Here is a 13,664-nt window from a genome sequence, read left to right on the forward strand (position 1 = left end):
CTTGGCAAATAATATAGTAACTGCCTAGTGAAAGTGCACACATTTTGTCAGAAGCAAACAGAAGTGTTATCACAAATGATGCCGCTCTTTTAAGCTTCGCAAAGACTACACACCATCTCACAAAACAAAAGATGTTTTACCGTTCATATACAATTTGACATTACACAAACAACACACCACAGTGAATACCGCCCCACCTGACAGAAGGGTACACTTACCCATCAAGTCCTTCTCACGGCTAGATTTATCATCAGTTGCCAGCGTTTTCACCATTTTTTTCACATCTTCCTTCAGCTTGGCATTTTCCATTTCCAGTTCATGGAGCTGAAGTCAAATGAAACAAGCGGAAGAGTCAGGACTTAAGAAAGCTGCAAAGATTGTTCTTAAATTCAAATGGAAACGAAGACCAACTACTTTTTTACTGATTTACAAAGTGCTCCCCCTTCCCTAGTGCTTGCTAAGGACCGGCAGAGGCACTGCAATTTTGCATTAAAGGGACCAGGAAATGCCATTTACAGAGGTTAAGTAAACTAAATGAGCAATAGAATTTTTGTGCTAGCTTCACTAGCATCGGAGATATTGGCGAACAAAAATGAGCCTCCTCGTCTTTCTCTCAAATCACACACTCCTACACACCTGAAAAAAAAATTAAGACCAGCTTGGAGACTGCATGCACCCGTGAACACATCATTGACTGACATCTGGTTCGAAGACTTCTGGCTGTCATGCCAGTTTTCCTAAGCGTGGTTCTTTTTTTCCCTCCTGCAAATTTGTCGGTAACTGCGTTTCACTTCCTGCCCACCTATGTTCCCTGCAACAGTGAACAGTGAGCTCGAAGTGCAACTGCCACCGACAGAAAAATGCCACACTGGAAAATCAGAACAATGTGCACAATGGCATTGGCCTGACTCACGCATGCTTAAGGAAGGACAGGGCTCTTGGAACATTTTGTTTCACCTTTAGGCTCTATGCAATGATAATTCACAGTCCCGATTACCTTTCTATGCAGATTTCAAATATTTAATCACTTTTCTGATATGACGGAAATAATAGAGAAAAAGCCATTCATCAGAAAGCTATTATTCCCATATGGCTAGATAGTACACAGTACAAGGAACTCAACGTAGGAACTACTTTTTTGATCAAGGCAATACTTGTCATTTTACAACTTGTTAAGTTCAATGTGAGGAAAAGTTGTTGTTGAACCATTTTAATTAGAGTGCACAAAAAATTAGCAACACAAAATAAGAAACCTGTTCCCAGTGTTGTATAGTTTAGCTTGGATTATGGGGTTTTTTAACGTCTCAAAGCGAATAACGCTATATAACTGACGCCGTGTTGGAGGGTTCCAGAATTTTCGACCACTTGGGGTTTTTTAATGTGCACTGGCATCACACAGCAAATGGCCGCCTTGCTTTTCAATGTGCACAATAGTCGAGTGCCCTCACCACACCCCCACAGCAGTGCAGTGGTGGTGCAGTATAGTTTAATCCCTTAGGAGCAATCTGTGATAAAAATTTTTCCTTTATCTGCTCTAGATGCGAAGATATTCCTCCTTGTAAACTTAAAAACTGTCAAAAGTATGTTTTGAGAAAACAAGAAGAAACCAATAAAGATGGGATTTATTCACATCGTTTACACCTTATAGAATAGAATGAATGACCCAGGGACTGAATAAATTAGTAGGTATGTAGGAGATGGGCTGCAGACTTAAAAAAATGTCATTGTCCAAAAGTTGCTTTTCTTCACAATTTTTGACCCCTAAAGAGCCCTGCTGTCCACCCTTAAGGGGCTCACGCACCAACACAAGCAAACGATTTTCACAGCTACCACAAGTGTGGCAGCTGAGTCTGCTATAAATGGCAGCCTTCAGTGGTAGCATGACAGCACTGTGCTCGCGATGCATACTTTGATGGACAATAGCTCCAAAAATTACCATTATGTGCTGACTAATCGGCCTGTGAATTTCAACATACAGTTTTAAAAAAATAATAAATTTTTGGCTCCATTCCAAGAAGTTATACTTTGGGCAAATGCTTAAAAGCATTCACTGCACACACTGAGCACACTGAACACATTTACTAGCAACCTTTAAACCCCTTTTCTGGTCCCTTTAATCATGAATCAATCTGCACAATGTGAAATACGAGGAAATACAGGAAATGCAGCCACTGCATTATGGTCGCACAGGACAGAATACAAACCTTCCATGAAAAATGTGATGCACATACTCAGCAGAAAGGGAAAGTAGGACCAAAGAAAAAGAGGAAAGCATACCCGCATCAATTCCTTGCCACTAGCTTCCCTGGCCTGGGACTGTTCCTCTCTGACCTCCAGTGCTTCCACTTTCTTCTCCAGACGTGACTTCTCCTGCTCGACTTCGTTCAGTCGCTGCTGAAGCTTCAGCACCACTGACACGTCCGGAAGGGGAGCCTTCTGCTGCTCCTGCTGGCCAAAAATCACAAGGGAGAGCCCTGTTTAGGAGGCTGATTGGGCCTATACCTTCTGTGCTATTTTAGGCTGCCTCAACAATTCACCCTCTAGAGCACCACTGAAGGTAGCACAGTATATCACTTCAATATTCAGATTTTTATAAGCACAATCTGTTTTTATTCTTTTGCAGCATAATTATTACTACATTCAGTACATTGAAACCTTTTCTGCAGTCATATGCAAACCAGGCACAATCAATTATCTCCAGTGAGCTACATACAATATTCTATAATTTCTACTACCCGAGATTTCTTAACACCACCATGTAACGTACATGCACGTACGCACACGCACACACACACACACTCAAAGTCTGCGCCCTTTCTTTCTCTGAAATGCACTTAGACTTTGCTTCTCTTAGTATTCCAGAGTCAGTGTGCAACATGCAAGGCCTCTAGGCACCGAAGTTTTCTAGTAAAAATGTATGTGCATTTTTTGTAGCTTAAAGTGGCATAAAAATGCCCCTGTCATTTACAAGAAAACAACAGCTGAAAGCAATCCCTTAAAAGATAATATTTCATGCTATTATACAGAGCTTTCCTTGGCTAAAGCATGCATTTTGTTTTTCCCTAGCAACCAGATGAACCACGTAATGTCAAACCAAGGTCATCTCGCCATGCACTGCATGAACTACAAGTGCCATGAAGGTTACAAGCTCCTTAGTTATCAGCTAGCAAGCCCCAGTACTGTCACTCACAAACTGCAGCCATATAAGCCACACAGGTTATATAAGCTGCTGCGGCAATGCCTGGGTAGTGATACTTGACATATGCAAGGGCTGCATTAGAAGCAAAGATAGCAGAGCTTGGCCAGAATTCGTTAGCACCATTTAGTGTCAAGAAGACGAACGAGGGGTCCAGCGACTGTCCCGTAAGTCTGAGACACCATCCTTTACATTGTAGCAGTGTTCCAAAACTAACTCAAAAAGCCAACTATCTCACTTAATTGCTTTAGTTATGTTCCACCTTTAGTAGCTAGCAACATGGAAAAAACAAAATGTAGAATCATTCATCATAAGCAGCTTTGAAACTTTATAGAACTCAGCCATATAATCCCAACAGACATATAATGCCAACATTCAGCCAACTGTCAAACTATTAGCTTTTCTGCACGAAGAGAGAGGGGGGAAATTAAAATGTGGCACTCACAGCACCAGCACTTTGGTCGGAGGGTGCTCCAGTGTGCTGCCATGCAATCGAGTTCAGCATCCCATGACCAGCATCTCTGTCCTTTCCAGACCTCACTGACCCATAACCACCATCCTAGAACAAAGATAAACATGATGCAGCTTCTGTTATAAACACACATACATATTAAGGAGGGGCACGTCTTAAAACTATTTTTATTATTTACCAATCAAAATTGATGCAACTTGGTGGGTTTGTGTAGTTTTTGTGCAGATTCCAAAACTGCAATTATTTCTTTTGTGATCCAATTATTTCATGAGATAATTACACCAATTAGTCTAATTCTTACCAGAACAATTACAAAATGACCACTGAAGAAAAACTTCAGATGAACACATTGCTGGACACTAGAAAGAATAAGCAACACAATGTTGCAAGCAGTTTTTTGATTGAGCAATTATTTCTTGTTTTATTGCATAACAAAGTTCAAAGTTCAAAATATAGCATATAATGATCACAAAACAAAGCCATTTTAAAAATTCTGAACAAGAAATTAAAAAATCTACTTGCAACATTGTGTGCTCCACATATTTGGCTTCATGCTGAAAAAGAAATTATTATTCTATCTGCAATAGGTGCCGAGATATTAAGGCCACAAAACTGCAAGTGGTCGACAATGCATGTTTTGAGAAAAGAGCAAAAAAGAAACAGGGGATTATTTAACAGACATTCACTGGTGCAATGCACACATTTACATTTTAAAATGGCTAGAAACCTCCAGGAATGTAGTCTCTTTGCTTTCCAATGTCCAAGTGTCGCCTCTTTCATTTTAATTTGCAGTTGCAGCACATTCAGTTGTCACTTTTTCGACTGCGCGAGTCACATGCAAGCAGCGACTTTTCTTTTTTCTTTTTTTTTTTTATGCACGTCGTTTTGCTACGTCCTCGCATCAAGACCGCGGTGAAGAACGTTTATTGTGAAAAAGAAATGTAATTTAGAGCTGTTTGCTGCTTCCCAGTGCTCTGCATTGCACTGGAAGCAAGTGCATTCACTAAGGACTATGAACGAGGTCCGATTGGCGCAAACGCGCGACGAGCTCTACGAAGACGACGTGTCCCGAAGTTTACGCATTGGAGAATAAGTTTGACGGCGATTTCTTATCCCCGTTCACATTTTTAAATGCTAATATCGCCGCCGTATGTTTTACGTTTCGCCAATCTCGGTAAACTGTTATCTGACGATCGTGAACTCCGCCTCGCCAAGCGGACTGTCCGCCGCGCTGCCGTCATCGTCACGAAAACAATCCGTCTACCGCTTCGTTGCTGGAGTTGGCGCAAGTTCAAGTTTTTTTCTGTTTTGAGCTTATCTTTCTGCTCATCTGCGGCCTGCGATATCACCGTCGCGGCGGGTGCAACCGCTGGCAGTAGCAGTCTCCCGTGCTGGGGAACGCGCTAGGCCTACTTCAGGCTCGTACACACGATCGTTCGGCGCACGACTTTCGTCGGCCTGAGCACGCACAGCCGGGCAGGGCATCATTTGAGATAATTAATCAACTATTTTTTTCACTTTTTTCACGAATTCTTGCCGTGAACGCACCTCGCGGTTCAGAACCAAGCGCGGCCGGCGTCACGTCTCCGCCGTCTCCCCGCGACTCGGGCGCGCCGAGCAGACGCCGTCAGCCAGCTCCACCAATGCGGTGACGCCTTATCATCACGTGCACCCCGAAAGCCAATGGGATTGCAAATGCCACGTCTTCTTTTTTGCTATCTTTTATGCGACCAATGGTCGAATGTAGACAACAGAGGCGGCAATTTGAAGACGAAAGGCGGCTCTTTCGAATGAGACCACGATGGCTACGGTGCCGCGCACAAAATGGGAGCTACGCCTCGCGGAAAATGGTTGTTTTGGGGGTCGTTTTCGGCCCAAATTTGGGCGACATCGATTATATAAATTGTCATTGTGACTAAAATACCGACCCTAGAGATGAAAAACTTAGCAGATAGGTAGATAAAGAGCTACTGATTTCGCAAATCACATTTTCTAAAAAGCGATTTTTTCGCGATTTTTTGGTCCGAAAGACCCGTGTCCCCCCTTAATAGTACAACCTTTCCAGAATAAATTACACAAACTTTGAAATGCTCTTAGCAGGGAAGGGAACCACTGGGTCCAGCTACATTAGGACTTGCAGGACAAGCATGGTTCAATTCAGCTGTCCCTCACAACAGCCCTGAGCGATTGAAGTGAGGCTAACCTCATCAGGCACGTCAGAAGTGTCGTCACGGGCTGCGTCCCCAGTGTCGCTGTGCACAGAGGCTACGCTGAGGTTTGAAGGGGTGCGCTGGTGTGAGAGACCCCTGATCCGGCTGTTCTCCTGAGCCAGGTTCTCACACCGTTGCTCCAGCCGGTCACGCTCTTTCACCAGCCGCTGATAGGCTGACCGCTCCTCGTCGAACTCAGCCAGCAGGCGCTGACGCTCACTTTCTAGCTTCTGACGCAGCATCTCTGCAAGACATGGGTCACAACGTACGTATGAGCAAGGCTTTAGACAAGGCAAAAAAGCCCTGGCAAGCTAGCGAAGTAACATTTGGTTGACCTTGGTTGACCTTTTATCACACATTCGAATCTGGGGGCCAGTGATTTGGACAAAGGCCATCAGGCTTATCCTAACCTTTCTGTCAGCACCATTAGCTTGGTCAGGCAAAATGCTGCTGCTGCTGCTGCTGCTACATGTGAATTCGCAACTAGTTGACTGATGCCATGGAAAATAATGGGTCGTACATCCACTCCAATAACGCTCAGGATTGTAAGTTCAATGCAACAGTCTAAAGTGCAGAATTATGTTCTTTCAGGATACAAAAGCGAGAACAAGAATTAGAAAGTAAGGTAAATAAGTACAGAACCCACTGCAAAGCAAATACCAGTGGCCTAGATGGCTAAATGTACAACATAACCGTGCAGAACTCGGAAAATTTTCAAGAGCACCGGTATATTATAGGACAACAATGTTTGTTATGTCATCATTATGTCGTCACTGCACCAAACAGAGCATCTTCCCTGGCTACGTTCCTAGTCTCTCATTTCATTTTCAGTCCACAGTTTTGCTGTTTTAAAATAGCTGTGCTTTTCAATTCTGAAAAATGGTTTGCTGTACCAAGCACCATACTTTAAAGGTTTGCTGTACTTAAAAGGCCATAAAAGCTTCCTCTGCAAGACAAGATGGAAGGCGCATCTCACCACAAAATTAGCTCTGACTACAGCTGTGCACTAACAGTTTGAATTAGCCACAAACTGAATAAAATTAAGCATGATCTGGTACCTCATGTGACAAAAACACAGTGCTTTCTTGTTTTGTCTTTACAAAAATAAGAGGTGTGCACAAGACTACCGCCAAACTGTAGTATACAAGCCCATGCATAGTTTTTCACTGAGCCAGAAGAATGCATGCACGCACGAACCTCAAAAAGTATTCCTTTATATTGTAATTCCCTGCTACCCACTACTCTTCACTGAATTTTACTCACACAATGCTACCTAATCAAATGACTAACTGGTTGACTAACTGGTTTGCATACACAAACCAATTGACTCGTACCGGCAGAGTTTCTTTAGCTCTGTGCTTAGCAGAAGCTAAAGATCCATGAAGCGCTTAAAATGACATAGCACAGAAATCAGCTCAACAAAGCCCGTTCAAAAAGCAATCTTCTGTACCCACCCTGGGCGCTTTCTTGGTTCAGCTGGATGGCCTTGACCATTTCTTCCAGATCGTGCTGAAGCCTGCTTTTCTCCTTTTCTCCCGCTTCAATTTTCTGCAGAGAACACAGCGTGTATTGTTGCAACAGGCACAAAATGTTGGGATCTCCCAATACGCAAGACTACAGTCTTCACTGTAGTCAGCTCTGAATAAAGGTATGGCACAAAGCATGCTAGTACCTTGAGTAAGAGCGCTCAGAGAAGTGTGCTCGTAAGTAATTCAAAATTACAATGTAATGTTCTTCCGTAATGACCCCTGTGGGGTTGGCAGTATTTCAAAGAAATAAAAATAGGGGGAAGAAAATTGCAAATTCACAAGATTATTTTTTTCTTTTGCAGCAAAAAATGCAGTACACACTACAAATGCGGGCACAAAGACTTTTTGGTACAAGCTGTACGAAAATAATTACTTTATGATACTCATGACTTCATTGGCGCTGCGACACCAATGTCGGCTGACATCAGAAAACCCGTGCATTATGCTAAGTAATGAACTGGTTAACTAAATTCGAATATTTAACATTTTAACTATAACATTTTGCAGCTTTATAACTGGAGACTTGTAGCTGGCTGTTAGTAATATCCGAATTGCTTTCTAAAATTTTGAAAACGCAACTTCCCTCAGCATTATGGTCCAACAATTTCGTCTAATGCACTGTTCTTTTTTTTTTTTTAGAAAATGCGTCCTTTTAGTGGGAAGCGACACAAATAATTACATGCCAATGTGCGGCCCCCCTGTAATATGGTCTCTCTCTTGGGTAGGCTGAAGGAGTGAGCAGCGGTGAGCACTGCTACATAGGCAGAGCCCAACAGATTGCATGGCAGGTAGCCTCCATAGTGACTTGTAGTGACGGACGTCAATTTGAAGGGTGCAGTTTTCAAAAAGGGCACATGGTGGATGAAATTCGTTGAGCCACAGTGCCAAAGAAAGTCGAGTTTTAAAATTTTAGAAAGTAGTATAGCTATTACCAATGGCTGGCTCCAGCGCTTTCATTAAAACGTGGCCACTGCGGCCAGGAAGAAACCTGGCTCCGGGACTGAACCCGCACCCTCGGGATCAGCAATTGAGTGCCCTAACCCATGTAAACTGTTCCTTTACCTGCAAGTTCTGACAGAATTATCTAGCATTTACTAAACAAAGAAAAATTTGGGTATGCCAGTACATAGCCTTACCTGAAATGTGTGAAAAGTGTAAGAATAAAGTGCCACTGGCATTTCCCACCATGTTATTCAATTCATTTTCTTTTTGTGATCCCCAGATCTTAATTTGTTTCATAGTAAAACATTACTCAAAAATACGTAGTAAAAAAAATATTTAAAAGCATTTTTATAATGAGTGGTTGTCAAAAACTAAAACAATTGCTTTTAATGCTTGTGGTGCATTAAGTGGGCAGTTACCGGCCACAAATCAACAAGCTAACCAATCAAAATTGAGCGGAATTTTGCACATTCATTGGCAGCACTGAGAGTTATTCACGCATTTTTTTTTAGCAGTCCTACTTTGACGTTCTCAAGGCTGTGTATGCAATGACCATTGATGGAAATGCGAGACAGTAATTTTTAACTATTTTTGTCTAAAGAAGAGGGAAACCATTGTTCAATTTTTCACTATGTATTTACCATAATATAAGTGCTTCTAGTCAGTTTTTTTTTTACTATTCAATAATTTGAACGTCAGATTATTTGAACTTCTTTCTTTCTTTCCGATCCCATGAAGTTAAATTAACAGTTATTTACTGTAATAGTTCATAGTAGGGGTATGCGAATATTGAAATTTTCAAGTACATATCGAATTTGATTAATGAAAAAAAGAATTCCTTCGAATATGTATCTGATCAATTAAAGTAATTTAATAAATAAAAATAGCAAACATTGTTAACCTTGTTTATTGCAGAATTCACATGGTATCTGCAAATAAAATTCAATCAGAATCTTACAGAAGTGTATACCCTACTGAAAGAATCCGTATATATTTCATACAGGACTCCATATACCACTGTTTGTGTAGGAAAGACCTTGTGGGGATTCATAATCCGCTGCCCCATTATAAAGGGCCGCGCGTAGTTAACACGCGTGATTACGCGCGCTCTTGGGGACGACCGCGAGGAGAAGGCACACTGGCCACCCTCCCATCCTCCCAGGCTCCCGCGGCGACACCGCACGGGTTTCCTTCTCTCCTCCCGGCCTGCCCGGGAAACCTCCTCTCCCTGAGTAGATGTGAGAAGCGCGTCTGTCGCAACTCTTTCGCCGTATTTTGACGGTTGAGCGTGCACGCGCAGGGTTCAGCCTTTTTCGTGGGAAAGACCACCGCCTTCACCCTCTGCTCCCGGTTCAGCACGCACTTACCGCCGCGGGCCGTGAGCACGAAGCCGTGCAGGTGAGCAGACTACCTCTCACCTCCTTGTGCGTGCTTCCCCCTTAGGTGGTTTTATTTCACTCCTGTACGCGGTGTTCGCTCGCTACACGCCGGTTATATTTGAGTGCATTTTTCCTGCCGTTACTCGAGCACAATAAACTGAGTACGTAACTCGGTGTCTGTCCCCTCTGGCTCGAACCCGCCGCAGTAGCGACTTCTAGCACCGCGGGTTGGGAGTCATAGCTCTGTCTATTAGGGCTGCATGTCGGGGCTAGAAGGCGACTGTAGCGTCTAGCCCCCCTGTGGTGCATTCTTGCGAGAATTCGCCCCCATAACATGCATAAAATGAGGGAAGCTTTCAAATTGCTTCTAAATACAGTAAACTCTAGTTAACTCAGCCTTCAAGGGACCAGAAAAAGAAAAGCCCAAATTAATCAAAAGCTCGAGCTATCGAATGGGCCTGAAAAAAATTTCCGAAAACAGTTTTCAGCACAGTAAATTTCACGTTATGAACACCTGCATGATGGTTGCCTAAATTTCAGATAAAACTAAAATAAAAAAGACGTTTTTTCCCGCTTCCGTGAAGTGCTTTGCTTTGCAGACAATGTCGGTAAGGCCCTCTTCCCAAAAGGGAAGGCCCACGTTCACAAAACGACCCCGTCGCATCTTGAGGATGCTTCGCTGCATAATCCAGCTGTCAAGCATTGCAGTAAAGCGTGCAGTGGAGTAAAACAGATGAATTCAAAAGAGTTTCGGCATAATCGGTATTTTTTAATTCGAACATTCCGAATATCAGTGTCTCGAATACGAATCAAATAACACATATTCGATTTATATTCAAATTTTCGAATATCTGCACACCTCAGTACACAGACTCTAAAAACCAGCATCAAATGAAATAAAGTTCCCATCTCTGACATGAGTACCATCACTGGCCCCTGTTTAAGGACTGCCATTGATCAAGTCAAATCGAATCAACTTTATTCAGCATTTTTTATCCTGATAAAACGGAAAAATAACTTCTAGGGTTGGAACAAAGGGTTACTAACGCAGCAGCTTGACGAGGTTCCTACCCCTGTTTGGCATGGGAGACAAACAGTCACACAATTACAAATATTTACATGTAGAAACAAGCGAAAAAAGCAAGTAAAACAGTGTACAATATAGATATGTGCAGTGTCTGAAAGAATTATGTGTTAATGTTCAAAATACTGAATGCAAGCAGGTTGCCTGTAAAATGATTGATGGGCTCCCAGTGATAAAATTCAAACCCAGTAGGGGCAAAATATTTACCATCAAGGGTATCACAAGTGTTTAATCTGTACAGCTATCTCTCAAAATGACTTCTACATGCCTAAAGTAGGCAGCCACTACTGCATGTGCTCACCTGGCTGAGTGCAGTGTTCTTGGTAAGCAGCTCCTCCTTCTCACAGGCCACCTCCCGGAGCTTCACCTGGACAGAGGCCAGCGTCTCTTCCAGAGCGGCCAATTTGTCATTGGAAACACGCAGCAGATTCTCGAGGTTCTTGGCCTGCTCGACCTTCTCCTGAAGGCCACGCATGTCCTCACCCTGGGATCGCAGAGACTTGTTGTCCTTGACCTGCACGCAGCATGCATGACATGAGGTATCCATCATCACTGCATAAGGTCAATGTTTTAGGTGTGTTCTAGATCTCATACTACGTTTGTTACTAGTACTTCAGCAATGTGTCCTCGGTTTGTAGTGCTACAAATACAATGGTGTGACTTTTGATGATACGTTTTTCACTGTGAGAACAGAACACAAAGTTCGAAAGTTCGAATTATCCAATGTTCGAAAACTGACACGAATCATTTGCACTACGGTAAATTTATCATACTTACTCACATAACGAACCCACTCACATAATAAACCAACCCACCCCTAATTTTTGCCTAAGAATTTGAAAAAAAAAAAAAAAGGCGTCAGTCGTTAGCACGTCCCTCGTTTCGCACCATCACGGTCACAACACAATTCTTGGCAGTGCACCAAGACGCTGCGTAGAGATAACATCCCGATAACATCGCGGTGTGTTTACCTTTTGACGTTAGCTCTAGCAAAGGGGGGAAGTGAACTTGGCAGAGTGCCAGCGCTTGTCCAGTTGTGCAAGCCTCGCTTTCAATACGTTCGCTTGATCATACCACGGGTGAGTGGGGTGGGCATTGTCTACTGCTGCAGGCGATAGTAACAAATGCCTTTTGAAGCGAACGATGCTAAAAGCTGGTGTCAAGATCGCAGCTGGCTCCCGTGCTTTCGTTGGAGGATGGACGACTCTCGCAGAAAAAAAATTGTTCTTCCTGCGTAACCTGTAACATTTGTCTGAGGTCATAGCCTTTCATGGGCGTTGCCTGGGACCACGCCGACAGTGCTATTCGTATTTCCAAATTAACAGGGCTCAAATTAAAAAGTATATGGTTTATTTAGTTTCGGAGGTTGCGCAAAAGAGATAGTAGGCAACCGCCACCGAGGTGCCAACCCCTACCCATACAATGCATGGTTTTACCTGGTTTCATAGTGTGTCCCCAATTTGGACGTGCGCAGCCTCTATGTCAGTCTCTCACCGAGTTTTTTTTTTTTGCCACGTGCTGTGCACCAAGTCGCCCAGACGCGGAAGCACATAGTTTGAATTATCCGTAGCAGAACCGGCTCACATTCCAATTAATGGGCTTTTGTGTGCACAGATCTCTACGAAGCTTGGCCGGACCAAGTAGTGTAGTTCGAATTATTCGAAAATTCGAATTATCGAGATTCGAATTGACAAGCTTTCACTCTATTACAATGACTGCTAATAGTGCAAGCCATACTTTTTTTATTGCTTCAACTATGAGGTTCCTGAGAAAGCTTTACATCTGCTCTCTGTAGCACACTAGCTGCACTTTGGCAAATGCCAATTAGGCTACTTCCTTTATTGAAATTTACGCTATTTATGGTAGATCACGAAAATATGCTGGACTAGCACTGCTTTGTGCAAACCAGCAGACATCCACCCCCTTAGTGTGTCATACTGGCGACATCTAAATTGTATGCACATAATATAGTCATCTAGCGTTTAAGAGACAGCGCATGAAGTACTGCACACCCAAACAAAGCAAATTATGCACTGACCCTAATTTACCACTGCACTGAGTTGCTGCGCTCTAAGTGAACATCAGCAAAAATTGTGCTCTTTTCCAACACATTCCCTGCTCTGATACACAAATTTAGGTTCATAGCCAATGCAGCTTTCATATTCATAGGCTCTTAATTTTCCCAGATCAACTGCAAAGTGCACAGATTTCACATCAAGTCCTTTTAAATCCCATGTGCTATGTATAACACCGGTGCAGTACATGCCGCATAGGCTAAATCCTTTGTGTTTACACGATACAATGAAATCTCATTGCTACGAACACCAAATTAATGCATTTTTCAAATTAACAAATTTTTAAGAATCCCCAGTAGATTTCCTATGTTTCCAACGTAAAACTATTTTAGAACTACGAATTTCAAAATAGCGTACATATTTTATTTTTCTTATATAATCTAGGAACTTCAGTATTATGAATTTGGCTAAAATTAACTGCGCTGCAGCTCGCAACTTTCGCGTGAAACAGAAACTGCCATTTCTACGTGTCGTATAGTCCGTGAGCTGTAGCTACCACCATTAGCATATCTAGTGCCAGCACCTAAATGTAATATGCAGTAGGTACCTGGCCTAGCTGCCTGCCTTTTTCTTCCTGAGTTGTGTGTCGTTCGCCGGTTGGTCGTTCATGCCATTCACGCGTACGGGATTTTTATTTTTGTGTCGCGGAATATCTTTTTGAAAAGTTTGGGCAAGATGTGATGATGATTGCAGTCAGCAAAGTGCCAAGAAGAAAGGAACGCAGCTTTCACTGCCAGAAATTGGCGAAGGGAAAAAGCGAATCGGCCTCTGCAGACA

At 42.8% G+C, this 13,664-nt stretch overlaps 1 protein-coding gene across 2 annotated transcripts in view; it reads right to left on the minus strand.

Annotated features, from left to right (window-relative positions):
* The window catches only part of didum (dilute class unconventional myosin), a 78,277-nt gene that overhangs the window by 24,800 nt on the left and 39,813 nt on the right, over nt 1–13,664 (minus strand). The window contains exons 20-25 of one of the 2 annotated variants that reach the window (XM_084605968.1): nt 11,114–11,326; nt 7,333–7,426; nt 5,872–6,122; nt 3,642–3,755; nt 2,278–2,448; nt 219–324 (exon numbers count right to left, since the gene is read on the minus strand). In XM_084605968.1, coding sequence (XP_084462094.1) covers nt 219–324; nt 2,278–2,448; nt 3,642–3,755; nt 5,872–6,122; nt 7,333–7,426; nt 11,114–11,326 — 949 coding nt within the window. The remainder of the gene's footprint in view (nt 1–218; nt 325–2,277; nt 2,449–3,641; nt 3,756–5,871; nt 6,123–7,332; nt 7,427–11,113; nt 11,327–13,664) is intronic. The other variant, XM_084605969.1, reaches the window with a different exon arrangement.

Source organism: Amblyomma maculatum, chromosome 6 (genome assembly GCF_055883805.1).
Source record: "Amblyomma maculatum isolate TAMU_Amacu chromosome 6, ASM5588380v1, whole genome shotgun sequence".
In the NCBI taxonomy this organism is placed as follows: Eukaryota; Metazoa; Arthropoda; class Arachnida; order Ixodida; family Ixodidae; genus Amblyomma; species Amblyomma maculatum.